The sequence below is a fragment of the Mus pahari genome, chromosome 13 (genome assembly GCF_900095145.1).
Source record: "Mus pahari chromosome 13, PAHARI_EIJ_v1.1, whole genome shotgun sequence".
Taxonomy (NCBI): domain Eukaryota; kingdom Metazoa; phylum Chordata; class Mammalia; order Rodentia; family Muridae; genus Mus; species Mus pahari.
Window position 1 is genome coordinate 55,006,145 of NC_034602.1, and position 16,006 is coordinate 55,022,150.

The 16,006-nt window shown below is 46.1% G+C and overlaps 1 protein-coding gene across 2 annotated transcripts in view; it reads right to left on the reverse strand.

Moving 5' to 3' along the window:
• Rell1 (RELT like 1) overlaps positions 1 to 10,168 on the reverse strand; it is a 61,263-nt gene extending 51,095 nt beyond the window's left edge. The window contains exon 1 of one of the 2 annotated variants that reach the window (XM_021210824.1): positions 9,917 to 10,168. In XM_021210824.1, the coding sequence (XP_021066483.1) occupies positions 9,917 to 10,004 (88 nt within the window). In that variant the 5' untranslated portion in view covers positions 10,005 to 10,168. The remainder of the gene's footprint in view (positions 1 to 9,916) is intronic. The other variant, XM_029545461.1, reaches the window with a different exon arrangement.
• Positions 10,169 to 16,006: the final 5,838 nt, after the last annotated feature.

Genomic DNA, 16,006 nt, shown 5'->3' on the forward strand with positions numbered 1-16,006 from the left:
AGACAACTTTGTTAATTAACTGTTTTTGACTCGTATCAAAAACCTACTTTCACTTGCTAAGATGCCTTGGTTTTCTCTTTAAGTAGATGGAGCAAGAATGAGAAACAGACAAATTAAATATAAATCTTTCCTTTGATTGATATCAGAGTGCATACATCATTCCACACTATACAAGGGACGTTTGGGGATCTGGAACATCCACTCAGCTTTGGCTTCCCCTCCTCGGTGATGAGCAAAAAAATCTCGCTTCTCGTCCTGATTACTCCTTGTAAGTCTCAGTTCCCTCCATGCCACAGAGCAGAGCACAGTGACCTGCTCTTCCCAGTGACTGCAAAAAGTTAAATCTGCTCAAGCCATCAAATATTTAATGCATCTCATATACTCGGCCGCCACAAAAGAGTTCTAGTTAATAGGAAGCCTCCCTGGGAAGCCAATGCATATAACTGAGTGCCAAGTACCATGGGAGAAGTCACAGGAAAGGTTTCCTCAAGTATTATCCTTGATCTCAGCTGGAAGCACAGATACAAGGCAGGATAGGCTAGCCTAAGACAATGGGTGGGAACACAAAGGGAGGGGGGTAAGCCCACATCTTCCCTCCCCAACACTCCCCTGCTCACTTCTGATTCTTAGTCAACATCAACAGGAAATGTGACAGAGACACAAACTCTGCATTCTCATCTCAAGCCCACTGTATGTTGTCTTAGCTGGTCCAGGGAGGAGCCAGCCACCGGGCCATGGCCAGCCTCCAGATGGACACCCAAGTTTGAGAAGCACTGGCCACAGCTCAGCCTGCTGCTCTATTAGCCCATTTCAGCTGCCAATACCACAAGGAGGCCGGGTCACTTTAAAGGAGAAGTTTTCTTAGTTCACACTTCTAGAAGCTCCAGAGACCCCATCTAATGGTGTTTTTTTTGTTTTTTGTTTTTTTTTGCTAGCAGAGTCTGAGGGAAGTTCAGGATTCACATGGAGAAATAGGGACCATGTACACGAGTGACACACACACAGAGAGACAGAGAGACTCTGTATGCCTCTCCTCTGGTCTCTTAATCGATGATGCTATAAGGATTCGATCATGAGGATGCCACACTAACAGCTTTATCTAAAGCTAATCAGTACTAAAACCGGCATCCATTAAGTCTCCAGCCTCCTAAGGCCTTAGGATGTGAGCATGTAAAACCCTTTGAGGACACACCACATCCAAACCATCACGCACATCACTCTTCCACAACTTCTGGTTCCTTTCACCCAGCTAATGCCTGTAGCTGTGCAGTGGAAATGTAAGCCTTATTTACTCCAGAATGCTTGCCCCACCTGGTCTGGATTCTCTATTCTCCACACACCCCAACCCCAGCTGCAGGCTAGATACTCTGGCCCTGTGCCTCTTTCCTTACTGAGGTGCTAAGACAGCTCCATGAGGCAAAGGTTCCATAGACCCTGATCACACCACTTCATCTTCTGTGCCTGTGTGTTGTCGGGTGTTATGTTAATACTTACTTTCCCCCTGGTCTCCTTGTGGTTGGCATCCTCTCCCCATCAATCAAAGGAGTCTATTGCTATATTTGACGGTGTTGAGACTTGATTCCGAGATCCATGTTCGTGGCGTATAGAGATGGGGCCTTTGAGAGGTAATTGGGATTCGATGAGGTAAGGAAGCAGAGAGAGAGCCATACTGGCACTCACATTCTAGCTTGCCACAGGATGCCCTCTACTATGTTGTGATGCAATGGAAGTCCTCTCCGGATGCCATGCAGATGTCAGCACACCCATGACTTCTCAGTCTGCCAAGCCAAGAGCCAAATGCACATCTAGTACCCAGTGGCAAGCACTCTGTTATAGCGATAGAAAGGCGACGAAGATGCTCACAAAATAAATGGTTTTAAATACTTCATGTGTTGCGACATTCAATATGATACACACACAACTGACTGGCATTGGCTGACAGGATACAAGTGACTGTGCCTTTGGAAAGAGACTCATGAACAGATTTGGAGTTTTAAAACCTTTACACTGAAAATGTTCACTAACCCGACCTCTCACTGTCTCAGTTTTCTCCCGTCTCCTTGTTGCTGGCATCCTCTCTCCATGTCTAGTTTTGCCACCTTTGGAGGTAAACAAATCCCACAGAGGCTGATAGACAACAGTCTATCATCAATCCAGAGGAAGGCAGAGGAGACTCAGTGCTAAGATCTGAGACTGAATGTCCCAAAGAGTAACTTTCCGCCCTAATACAAAGAATAAGGGGGGTCGGAGAGATGCCTTAACTGAACCCAAGGTCAGTCCCCAGGACCCACGTTATCCAGCTCATACTGCATGTAACTCCAGGTCCAGGGGTCCAATGCCTTCCTCTGGCCTGTATACACACACACACACACACACACACACACACACACACACACACAGGTGGAAGGGATATTCTGGCCTCTTCATTCTTATTTTAAAAACCTACTCTATTCCAGGTCTGAAAGTCAAACATGGGCAGTGAACAAGATCCACACATGATGTCAACCTAAATAGCTGCTAGGGATGGGCTGCCCATGACTCCTGCAGGCCACCGTGTCCTTTTGAGCTCAGTTTCCCCATATGCACAATAACAAGGGACTAATAACAAGATGACCATCTCCAAAGGCATGTCACTAAGAACAAAAGTCACTCCTATGATAGCCATCACTCTTCTGAGGTCAGGTACATCCCACATCCAAGAGCTGGGGAAACAGACCTTCTTGAAGCCTGAACATCAGGAGCAGGTGTGGACAGAGGAAACCTGCCAGGAGCAGGAACAGCTGTGGGTCTCTGTCAATGCAAGGACATGCCAACAGGACAGGAGGGTCCCAGCGGGTACAAAGGAGCCACTCTTAAATCTTGGTCGTACCGGCTCCGTTTTCTCACTACTAAATAAACTCTTGAGGACATCACCAGAAACCCTGTCATGAAATTTTGTTTCATTCAATTAAGTCCCTGTGAGGAAAAAGAAGCCCAGTAACCAATTAGACCTTCACTAACCAAAGCTTATGGCGTGATCACTACATCAAGTCCTGAGTAAACGCACTCTGAGCCTACAACTACAGGCTAGCTGGCTGCATCGATGAGTCCCCCAAAGTTCTTCCAAAACGAAGCGGGGTTGTCTATCTTTATAAAGGTAAAGGTTTATAAAGGTAAAGGGTTCCCTGCTTCCTTCTCTTTCCTTGTAATACTGTGACAGCCAGTGGCTTTGCCTCGACCTCCCAGGAGAAGCCACACTGCCCCTGGTTCCCTCTTCCGCAGGGTGGAGATGCCACCCAATCCTGCTTCCTTGAAGTCCCCTCTTGTCCCTTCCATCATTGGCAATGGCGGAGAGCTAGAAAGGACATGTCTGGAGCGGTTGGTTCGATTTGGTTTGGTTGTTCTGCTTTATCATAGTTTCATACCGTAGCCCAGGCTAACTTAAAACTCACTGTGCAGCCCAGACTGGGCCTTGAACTAACAGCAATCCCCCAATCTCAGCTTCCCAGTGCTGCAGTTAAGACCAGTTTTGGAGTGGTTAGGAACTTTGCTTCATCTTTGTTTTTTTTGGTTTTTCGAGACAGGGTTTCTCTGTATAGCTCTGGCTGTCCTGGTACTCACTTGGTAGACCAGGCTGGCCTCGAACTCAGAAATCCGCCTGCCTCTGCCTCCCGAGTGCTGGGATTAAAGGCCTGCGCCACCAGGCCCGGCGCTTCATCTTTTTTTATGTGAAATGTTAATGCCTGGCTATGAGCAGATAATGAAGCAAACCCTTTTAGCATACCTACACTGCAAACACTGTGCCAAGCGCTCCCATGCGTCGGCACAGTGATGATAATCCTGATAATAACCACATGAAGCAGCTTGGCTGTATTTTCTCCATAATACAGGTAAGAGGAGTGGTTTAAAGACTTGTTTTCTCTGGACAACAGGCACTTTTATTAGTGGCTGAAATGCTGTTCTACCCAGGAGTTTGCAAACCAAGTAAGGGGTGGGGGGAGCCTGGGGAAAGCTCTTGGAGAGGGCTGCCAACTAGCACAGGAAATAGAACCCAGGCTGGGGAATTGTCTCTTTTTTGGGATTCCAGACAGTGCCAAAGGAGGAAAGACAGTAAGCTGGAGGCCTTGGGGTATTGCAAACGGCAATGGAAACTGGGTCTCCTGAGTTCAAGGAGGCTGGCCAGGGAGCCTCCAGATAAGAAGAACTCAGGTTGCGGGGGGGGGGGGGGGGGTATCTCCGAAATGTCCCTGGGCAGATTCAATTTCTTTCTCTCACAAAGACAGCCGTGTCACTAGCTGGCAGAGAAGAGAGCCAGCCGAACCTCTCTACTTACCCATCAGGGTTCCATTACATAGAGCACTCACCCATAGAGCTACCAAACAGATGCAGAAACCCAGCTGCATCCAAGTGTCTTTATTAGATCCTGCTTAGAATGTCCAGGGGGGGCTTCCTTCTTCTGAAGTGCTCTGCGGCAGAGAGGTTATTGTCTTTGTGGGCATTTGGCTAGTTTTTTTTGTTTGTTTGTTTGTTTTGTTTTTTAAGTCTCTACTGGCTATGTGTCACTTTTCAAATCTCTGTAAGATTTTAAGATGCATTTTTATGTTTAAGTGTGTGAGTGTTTTGCCTGGCTGTATGTACGTGTATATACTATGTTCGTGCCTGGGCCCATGAAAGACACAAAAGGGCATCACATGCCCACATCTGGAGTTAGTTACAGAGATTTATAAGTTGCTATGTGGGTACTGGGAATCAAACTCAGGCTAACCACTCTTAACCTCCGAGCCTTCTCTCCAGGACCTCTCTGCAGGACCCCTGCTATTTCTCCATGGGACATTTTAAATATTTGTATGGGATACTTATACTTGGCTCCCAAGGGATGTGAGAAAACATGAACAGATGAGTCAGGGAAGGGAAATGCAAGGCCATGAGTCCTTAACTGAAACCCCGGAGGCAGATGCATGATTGCAGAAAGGTAGCTGAGTTCAACATGCACTGTGTCACACTCAGAAGTCAAAGGTGCTGGGTGACCGCAGCCAGGCACAGGGATATTCAACCTAAGTGAGAGCAAATGCAAACCTGAACATCTCCCACTGGGGCAGGCCCTGTGTTATCACTGAGAGAGAGAGAGAGACAGAGAGACAGAGAGACAGAGACAGAGACACAGAGAGGGAGAGGGGGAGAGAGAGGGGGGGAGGGGGAGAGGAGAGAGAATATATATTATATATATATATATATATATATATATATAAAATTTTAAAATCCTAATTTTTTAGAGCATTTTGCATTTGTGAAATGTCCAGAAAGGATTACAGCAATATACAAATGCCTTGGATACTAGGGAGGAGCAAAGAAAACGAACCTGATAAAGGATAGTAGAACAATAAATAGCCCATCTTACAAGATCCAAAGATGATAATATTAAAACAAGGTACCAACACTTGCCTAACAAATAAGCAGCTACTTTTTTATTTTCAGGGGAAAAAATATTAAGAGCAGGCAGTGAGTGCTTCAAACCACTGTGGTAAGAATACAAACCGGGAGTTATCCAGGGCCTCACAATGTGAACTGCGCCGGCCTCTAAGCTGCTTTTCCAAGAACCCATCTTCTACACAGGCAGTCAACTATGACACCAAGCCTTGGGGACAGAGGTGTTCACGGAAACAATGGAGATTTAAATCTCATTTTAAAACAATCACTGACAGCTACAGCCTTCCAGAAAGGGTGAAGCTACTGGATGGAACACTAAGACACCTTCCCAGCCTTCAGGGGGAGAGCCTGCCTATGACTAAGGTAAAAGGGACCCAGGCCAATAAAACTGCACCGCGTTAGGATACTACCCAAGGTCAGGGTGCAGGAAGAAAGACCAGAATGGAATGCAAACTGAGGCAAGCGCCTCTAGGTAAGAGATCAAAGGCTAACTCTCTCCCTCCTCCCACGCAAGCTGTAGGAGGGACTTTTCAGAACTACCTAGACCTAGGCCTCCAGAGGGAGTCATACCGCTGAGACCCTTCAGAAACATTTTAGAATGAAAAGAATTTTCTTTCCAAAGAGGAAAAAGAATGGTTTGCAATGTACTTTAGAACTGAACAGATAGGACAGAGTGTCACAGTGTAACAGATAGGACAGAGGCCCAGGTAACTCCTACTAACTTCCTACTTCTCAGAGGGTCCCCATTCCCAGCCTTTAACACAGGATTAGTCTGGTGGGATTACACGGAGGAAGTGATCTGAGGACAAACACCACTACCTGGCGTCAGACAGGCGGTGCTGAACACTGAACTCCAAAAAAACCAAACCAAACCAAAACAAAACAAAACAAGGTAAAGAAGCCACACTTTCAATTTTAGACCCTCAGTCTTATACCAGATCTTTTTTTGTTAATTTGCTTTTGTGTGTTGAGACAGGGTCTCTCTGTGTAGCCCTGGTTGTCCTGAAACTCACCCTATAGACCAGGCTGGCTTCAAATTTACAGAGCTAAGCCTGCTTCTGCCTCCTGCGTGCTGGGATTGAGAGCATGCGCCACCATGCTCAGCCTTCTTTTTACTCTTGGCTTAGCAGCCCCAAACTCCTTGCTGTGTATGACACTTTATGTACATTCAGATTGTACAGTATTAAATCTAATTAAATGTGGCATATAATTAAAGACAAAATTGCACACATGTAAATAAGAGAAAATGAAATCTTAAAATCTTTACCAATTTCTAAAACACAACCACAAAGATTACTGGACAACTCGTAAGAAACAGTTTTAACTAATGACAATTTGCTTTCGTTTCTTTTTCTTTCTTTTTCTTTCTATTCATTCGTTCATTTGTTTGTTTGTTTGTTTGTTTATTGGTTTTTGGTAGTGCTAGGGATTGAAGCCAGGCATCCTGAACATGAGAGGAAGCAGGTAGGGAGGGTGAGTGTCTGCCACTGAGCACCCAAAGCCTGGAAGCCACTGTGTAATGATGCCAACTTTTGATTTTAGGCCTTCAAACTTAGACTAAATTGTTTTCAAATAACAGTATTTTTAATATGCATCCTTCTAAATGCTATAATTAAATTGGTCCAGTATGCAATAAGACTTAAACATCAAAGCCAAACTATTTTTAAGTAAAAAAAAAAAATCAAAGTTCTCTGCTTGGATCACCTGGACTGGACTGTGGCTTCTCACATTCAAATCCAAGTCCTCCCAAAACCCCTCATTCTTTTCTGAAGGATTAGAAAAAAAAAAAATGCACAGAGGAAATAAAGAAATGTCAGCCACTGGTGATATTTTTCATTTCCTCTTTGAATTTGGAGTAAGCATGAAATCCAAAGCTCTAAACAGTATTTTTTTTTTTCCAAAACACTGCACCCAATGTCTATGAACTATGTGGCTATTCAGTTAAGCAGCTGCCCAGCCAAAAGAGAACCCAGAATTTAATCAAACATATCTTCAACATCTAAATGAGGAATCTGAGGCTGGCTGGATGCCCACAGAGCCCAGGGACTGTACATCCCTCACAACTCCAACCCTGGAACGCTTTTCCCATCTCTCTGCTCAAGGGCTGTGCCAAACTGAGAGGAGAGGTAAGAAACCAAGACCAAAGAGGCTGAGTTACCAGAGAACTCAAGTACATAAATAAGGCAGGGCCTGGAAAAGCATCTCTGCTGCTTGCACGGTAGCTTCTAATGCCACTGTGTAGATGGCTTACAAAAAAGGAAGTGAAGCCCAGCAGTGGTGGCGCACACCTTTAGTCTCCCCGCACTTTGGAGGCATGCGTATTTCTGAGTTCGAGGCCAGCCTGGTCTACAGAGTGAGTTCCAGGACAGCCAGGGCTACACAGAGAAACCCTGTCTCGAGGGGGAGAAAAAAGGAAGTGAAAGAGACTGCCACCCACCCACTGAGAAGCTCTCTGTCCTTTCTCCACTGTATGGCTCAGATGACTACATGCTTGTGATGTTTGGGCATCTTAGAACTACCTTACAATTTAAGTCAGGTTGCTGAGGCTAACTTATCCTCTATTTTCTCTGGGAAGCATGGGGGACAGTAAAAAGAAAATGAATTTAAAACCAAACAGGCTGTATTCATTCTTCCTCTCCCCCAACCCCCATCTCTCTCTCTCTCTCTCTCTCTCTCTCTCTCTCTCTCTCTCTCCAGCCAATGCTTACTGATACAATACCTATGTAATGACAGGCCTCAGTTGATCTACAGAAAATAAACACATCTGGGATCATGAGGAATAAGTTTTAAAATACAGATGAAGCGCCCAGCAAAGCACACAGCAGGCTGTCTCTATCAGTTCCCATCTCCTTCCAACTTCTGGACTTGGAGTCCAAAGAGATCAGCTAACCAGCTATTCCAGGCTCATCTCTTGATACAGGTCCCAAGACAGCCAGCAAATTGGAAGTTCTATCCTTTCCACCTTAGATACTTCATTCTTTTTAAGCACTAAGGTCCACTCATAAAAGGTTACTAATAGCACCACTCCGTAGGCCTTTCTTCAGTCACATTGCAGGCCTGACACCTGGATGTTGTTCAGAAACCCAGCAAAACAAAAACCCACTCTAGGAATGGATTTCTCCTGATGATGGCTGATTACATGCCTCACTTACTAAACCGTAAGAATCGTGCTCCCAGGTTAATCATTTTTGTTGTTCTTCCAAACTCTGCAACAAGTGATACCCCTTACTACCTGCAAGTCTCCAATCTACTTTGAAGCTATGTTGTACGTACAAGTCTCAGGAAAGAAGCCCTGGATGCACAGGAAAATCTCCGATCCAATAAAACGTGTCACCAGCTTCCCTTTCCCCTGGGTAGAGGGCTGAAGGAAATGTGGATCTGCTAATAAACACTCAGGGGACACATTGTCTATCTATCCTGTCCCCTTGCTAGCACCTTCTGATGCCTATGAAAAAGTAAAGGGCAAATGAGAAGCCGGTTTCAAAGCTCCGAGTGACTAGAACGTTCTCCGAAAAGAAGAGCAGTACTTCACTTCTATTTTATAGAGGAGACAGTCGCCGTTGGAAGCCTTCCAGCTGCTTATTATTTGGGCCTGAAGAGGAGCCACCCCTGAAGGCAAGCTTGGCAGAGCCTGCTGACGTAAGAATCAGCCTGTGGTAACCCCAAACGGCCAGGAAGGCTTAACTTTTTTTTTTTAAAGTACTGCAGGGAGGTGGCAATTAAAGAGGGGGAAACAATTATTAAGAATCCCTGGTGTGTGCCTTATAAAAACAGGAGCACAAGGCAAAGGCGTCCTTAAGTAAAAGGTAGACCTCTTAGATTTCAGTTAGAAACTCCCGCTGACGGCTTGTAGTTGAAGACAGCACTCAGTGTCTCAGCTGGTGGCTTCCACCCTGACCACAGAGGTTCTTCTTGTGATGACAGGATTTGATACAAAGAAAAAGCAGTATACATTATACATGTCCCGACCTAATTTATCCAGCATATATGGGAAGGAGTGAGAAATTCCCGACTTACTAAAAGACTCCATAACCACCTGCAAAGGCTGGCACATTCAAGGCGTTAACATATGAAAAGGAAAGAAGAAAATAAAGCGAGAACGGAGGCGGTAAAACAGAACCCGATCCCGGGTGTCAAGATCTTCGGCTGATGAGGCCTCTGAGGACCAGGACAGTAGAAAGGGGTCCACGGCTGGGGAGAAGGCGTCCCAGGAAAGCGACATCCTGAAGAATCCGAGTTGGGGTCCCGCCGTTTTTTTAGAAGCGGCAGGGAGGGAAGGCGGGACCCGGGCAGGCGGGTGGGGAAAGACTCCAGCGGCGCTGCGCGCCGCACCCTGCCCGGGCCACCCCGGGACACCCAGATGTTCAGAGCCAGATCCGGTAGCACAGCAGGGCGCGCGCAACTCAGGGCGCGGCGGGGCTGTGGGCTCGACCGACCCGTCGGGCCCCTGGCTCCCTTCAGTGCGCCGACCCAACTCACCAGGCGTCCGGACCCGGACCCAAGCACTCACCGGCGGCCACCAGCGGCGAACTCACAGCGCCTCCCACGAACACTGAAGCAGCAAGCACAGCGGACCCCGGGAGTCCCCACAGAGCCATCGCCGCGTCCCTCTGCCCTCCTCGCCCCGGCCGCGGCGTCCCGGGTCCGGGTAGACCGTGCAGCTCGAGAGCTGCCGGGTGGATGGAGTGCAGGAGCTCGGCCCCCGCGAGCCCCTACCCGCTCAGCCTGGAGCCTCCGGGACCCCGCCCACCGCACGGAAGCCCCGCCCCTGCTCGCCGCGCCCCGGTCCCTTGAAGCCTGGACCCGCCTCCGCACGCATGACCCCGCCCCCGAGTCCAGACCGCGCCTCTCCTGTCACTCCCGCTTCCCCTCAAAACCCTTGGGTCGCGTCAGTCGCGCGCCCAAGCCGTGGCCCCACCCCGAGCCCCGCCCACTGCTGACCCTCTCCGCCTCCTCCGCTGGGCGGGCTAACCCTGCCCAGCCAAGTGGCGGGGCAGCGCGGGAGCCTCAGGCTGGGGCGGGTTACCTCCTTCTCCAGGGTCCTGGGACGAGTCAGACTTGGGAAGAGGAAGGCAGAGATTAGGCCAGGAAGCCCAGAATGGAGAGCAGACAGGGCCAGCAGTTTCAGAATGGCACGATGTTTTTGTTCTCTATCGGAGTCTTTACCCAGTTAATTAACCTTGGTTAGTGGTCTAGGAAGGAATGCTACGTTCAAAGTCATGGTTGTTGTTTAAACATTCAGGAGAATAAATTTAAAAAAAAAAATTTTTTTTTTAATTGTTCCCATCTCATTCTGTCTAAGCTACTTCTGTTGAGGAACATATCCCCACACATTGGTTGGTTGCTTGAGTTGGCTTGGGCTTTGTTTTAATAATCATCTTGCAAACACTCCCCTGGAACGATTCTTCAACTTTCCAGTCACTTCTGTCTTCATATCCTCACATCAACTCTGTAAGGTGAGTATTATCCCCATGTCTCGCGATGTCTGGGTGACCTGCGCCACCATGATCAATGTATCTCCAGTGTTTGCTTGCAGCTTTAATCTCAGCACCTGGCTCAAGGACACCATGCACTAAGAGGGCAGAAGTAGTTGTTAAAGGGGAATGAGCCTTTTTCTGAATAGCTTCATTGTAACTAACCAATAGCCTCATCTTAACTAATCCATGGAGACGCCACACAGGGTCCTTAAAGCCCAGTCCTGACAGATGGGTCTTGAATGGAGGATGGGTCTTCAGCCCCTTCTGTAAACTGGTGGCTCTAACTCTCAATTTATTTCTCCTCTCTAACACCCTCCACCCTTCTGTTACAAATAGCAATGATGTGAGAATTAACCAGAGAGAGAAGCTACAGGTCGCTGAGGCAGAAGGTTGGAGGCCCTGCCCTTTGAGTCAAAGACAGGAACTATGGGTTCTATGTCCAGTTTGTGCACATCCTGTAGTCTGACAGAGAAGAAAGTCTTCTCTACTTTTATATCAAAGGGAAAGGCCTGAGAAAGAGCGCAGAGGAAAGACCTTGTGCTGGCTGGTTTTGTTTTGTTTTGTGTTTTGTTTGTCAACTCAACACAAACTAGAGAGTCTTCTGAGAACCTCAACTGGAAAAAAATGTCTCCATGAGACCAGGTTGTAGGCAAGCCTGTAGGGCATTTTTCTTAATAAGCAATTGATGGGGGAGGGCCCAGCTGATTGTGGTTTCTGTAAGAAAGCAGATTGTCCAAGCCACAAGGAACATGCCAGTAAGCAGCACCCCTCCGTGGTCTCGGGGGGGCCAACTCCTGCCTCCAGGTTCCTACCCTGCTTGAGTTCCTGTCTTGTTTCCTCTGATAATAAACAGCAACGTGGAGGTGTCAGCCAAACAAGAACTTTCCTCCCTGTGGTGCTCTGAATAGGACTGGCTCCCATAGACTCCTGTGTTTGAATGCTTGGTCTCCTGGGAGTGACACTATGAGGAGGTGTGGCCTTGATGGAGGAAGTATGTCACTGGGGATAGGGCTTTGATATCTCAGAAGCTCAAGCCAGGCATAGTGGTTCAAGGCTGCCTTGCCAGCACCACGGGTGTCTGCATGCCACCATGCTTCAGGCCTTGATGACAATGGGCTAAAACCCTGAACTGCAGCCGGCCCCAATGAATTATTGTCCTTTATAAGAGTTGCTATGGTCATGGTGTCTCTCCACAACAATAGAACAGTGACTAAGACACTCTCACAAGTTGTTTTGGTCACAGTGTTTCATCACAGCAATAGTAAACCCTACAAAGAAAGCAACATAGAACAAACATTCACGTGGTGATCAAACTATTAGAGGAGAGAATCCTGGGCTTAGAAACTGAAAGACTGAATTATCAACAGTCACCAAACCAGCTGCATCATTCACTGGAAACACTGAGCTAAGTGCCAGGAAGGGGTCTGGGGTCCCAGGGAAAAGCACACAATCCAAAGCATTTTGGCAAAATGCTCTGCCTCAGCAGAAGGGTGTGAAGCCAAACCAGATCAAGCAGGCAAGCACACCCAGTGGCTGCCCTGCCCTGCTGGGTTTTTATTCCTAAACAAAAGGGGTCTTGCACCTCACTCTGTATGGTCAGAGGTTATGTGATTGGCTAGTTTAAAGTGACAAAGCACTCGGGAGGCAGAGACAGGCGGATTTCTGAGTTCGAGGCCAGCCTGGTCTACAAAGTGAGTTCCAGGACAGCCAGGGCTACACTGAGAAACCCTGTCTCGAAAAACCAAAAAATAAATAAATAAAAAATAAAGTGACAAAGCTGGTAAGCAGGGTGCAGTTTTCAGCAGGGAGGCAACCCTGAGCTCGTTTTTTTGATTTCAAGAAGTGCTGATCCTGGAGGAACTTGAATTTCTGCTAAGGGGCTTCTTTATGATTTTTTTAAATGGAGATTTGTCTTATTTAACCCTTGGATGGGGAGGGGGACGACTTTGTTTTTATTACATTTCCCGAACAAAGAAGAACAAATTTATGTTGTTTACAGGAAGTGTGGATAGAACTGGAGACCATTGTGTTAAGCAAAGTGACACTGAGAAGACAAAATAACAATAAGAACACCAAACATTGCACTTTTCTCTCATGTAGAATCTACATTCAAAGAAAAGGAGGACATGAGCGTAGAAAGGAACCAGGCTGCTAAAGGGGAATGTGACCAAAGGACATTATACATGCATGTGGAAATATCATATAAAAGGCCACTATTTTCTACAGTTAATATGTGCTCATATCAATGCATGCAGGACTGTTTGTCAAACACCCCCAAGAATTCCAAGAACACACCACACCACCAAACCACTTCTCAAGGCTTCTTAAAACATGTGATCACACAGTTATAAGGTGTCTATTCAAGATGTAAAACACTTTTCTTCCTCGGAGCTTGAATTTACTATTAAAAAACAGTCATTTTTATTATTCATTAAATTCTCATATTTGAATTGGGCTCTCTCTAGAAATAAGAATGCAATACAATACTTACAACTAGGGGTAAGCCCCATTAACTACCCCCTAACCTCTCACTTTAGGCATGAGAGGATTATAAGTCTGATAACTCATACCTGCTGTGAGCTTTGGTTGGAAGCTGAGACTCTGACATTCCCCTTCCTAGACTCCCAATAACGGTAAACACTCTATAGTTGTCTTAGTCATTTTTACATAAGCCCATATTCATGTATTTGAATAACTTTTAGGAAAGGGGTAATGGAGGGAGGAAGAAAGGACATTAAAAAAAAAAAAAGAAAGACTAGAAGAGAGGAAATAAATAAAATGAAATTGAAGTTGTGCTTCCAGGTCCTGACTTTTTTTTTAATTAAATTTTCTTATTTGTCTGTGTATGTCTGTGTGTCTGTGTGTGTGTGTGTGTGTGTGTGTGTGTGTGTGTGTGTGTGTGTGTACATGCACGCATCACATGTGTGGCTGGTGCCTGTGGAGGACAGAAGAAGTAATGGATGCCCCCCTGGCAATGGGTTCTAGCTGGCTGTGAGCTGAGGGTACCCGGATGCTGGAACTGATTCAGGTCCTCTGCATGAACAACAAGTGTTCTTGACTGCCAAACCTCTCCAGCCCCAAGGCCTAAATCTTACAGATTTGGTTACTTGAAGAAGAATGTTCATCAGTGGGTATCGAAAATCATACTGCTTTATTTTAAATGCAAAGACATACATGTAGCAGAGGTTATTTTGTCTTGTAAAAGGTTGTATTTCTCCCGATTACATAAAATTGGCATTACAAAAATAAGTGGTCTCGGTTGTTTGTTGGTTTTTTTTTAAACAACAAAATTAAGTCTAGTCATGTGTTCAGCTCATGGACTTGCCAAGCATCTGTGGAGAACGCTTTTTCTTTCCTGCGTTCATTTCCCTAAATTTTCACCACAGTGTTTGATTTTGGGGAAGTGTCATAGAGAGTCTCACATCGAAGCTGTAACGATTCCAAATTCAAGATGCGCACAGTATCTACCTGAGGAACATAGCTGTTGCCTGGCCCAACCAGGATTCAGATCCACTCACCCGTTCCTGGGCTTCCAACCTGCACACACACAGTTCTGCTTCTGAAATTCATGACACTGGTTTCTCAGATCTTCCAATTAAAAGTTTCTTCCTCTCTGCTTTGTCACTGCGTGTTTAAAGGGGGCTTCTTGAACTGTTTCCATAGCTGCAAAAAGATCATGGCAGCTGACGGGAGGGCTGAAGTTAGGTTTTAAGTTAAAATGACTGTGCTTAAGAGATCTATAAAACAAAAAATGCCTCTAACCTGTCAGCCCCAATTGCCAAAGCACAGATTACTCCCTGGAATGCTGAGGGCTGCGGTTCACATAAGATAGCAAGCTGCCTATTATCACTTCTGTAAACAAGGTTGGTTGCCCCAACTGCACCGGGCGTGCTTAATCACATGTAGGCAGGAAATAAGTCATGATATCCACTTGCCCTCCCCCTAACCCCCATTAGATGAAGGCAGGAAGTATGTTCCTTGTGGGTTTTGCCTTAGTATGCACCTACCTGACTATTGTAATTTGTGGCCATTCTCTGGGAAACCTGTAATTTAATAAAGCTTGCTTCGATTTTGGCTGTTAATGTTTCCCACATTAGAGGGGGGTGGCAATGGACCCTTGCTGAGTATTCTGCTCCCACCCCCAATCAGATGTATGAAATTCTTCCATAATTACCCCTGGCCTTAAGTTCTTAGGGAAGGGCTAGAATATATAAGTTGAGGAAGAGTAAGGAAAAAAAGACTCCATCTATGTACTTTGGGAAAGCCACTATCCGTGCTAAATGAATGTTCCTACTAGTAACCCCTCACTCAATAAATTCAATTTCCCCCCCCCCCTTAGGTACAGTTTCGCTAAATCCAACTTTGGTTTACCATTGGGACCTTAAAAGGGGAGGGGAGTAAATATTGCCTAGTTTCCCCACCACACCAGGACAAGATTCCTCAAAGCACCATGATTACCATGACGAAAGCACCATGGCCAAAAGCAACTTGAGGAGAGAAGAGCTCATTTGGTGCAACATGTCCATCATCGAAGGAAGTCCAGACAGGAACTCAAACAGAGCTGGACCCTGGAGGAGGAGCTGATGATGCAGAGGCCATGGAGGAGGGCTGTTTGCCTGCTTTCTTATAGAACCCTGGACCACCACACCAGGGTGAGACCACCCACAATGGCCCGGTCCCTTCTCCATCAATCGCTAATTTTAAAAATGCCCCATTAGCTTGCCTAAAGCCCTATCTTAAGGAGGCATGTTCCCAAGGTTCCCTCCTCTCAGATGACTATAGCTTTGTCAATTTGACTTAAAACTAAGCCCCACTATCACATTCAATCTTTTTTTTTTTTTCTTAAAGAAGACTTGATTTAATTGTGGGAATGGGCCATCTATCAGAACATGGGATGAATTAAAAAACCAACAATGCTCTGTCCTTTCTGGGGTTTGCAGATTTTTTTTTTCAAGTTTCTCTGTGAGAATTTGGTTAATCATTCTCCTTAGTAGAAGCCTTTCCTATTTGCCTCTCCACTGCTAAGTGGTCATTTTCATTACGGAAATGCATGAGTCTCTGGTGACTGGTGTTTACTCTAATTAACACTGAACATTCTCAGTAGAATTTTGTCTTTCTGTGAA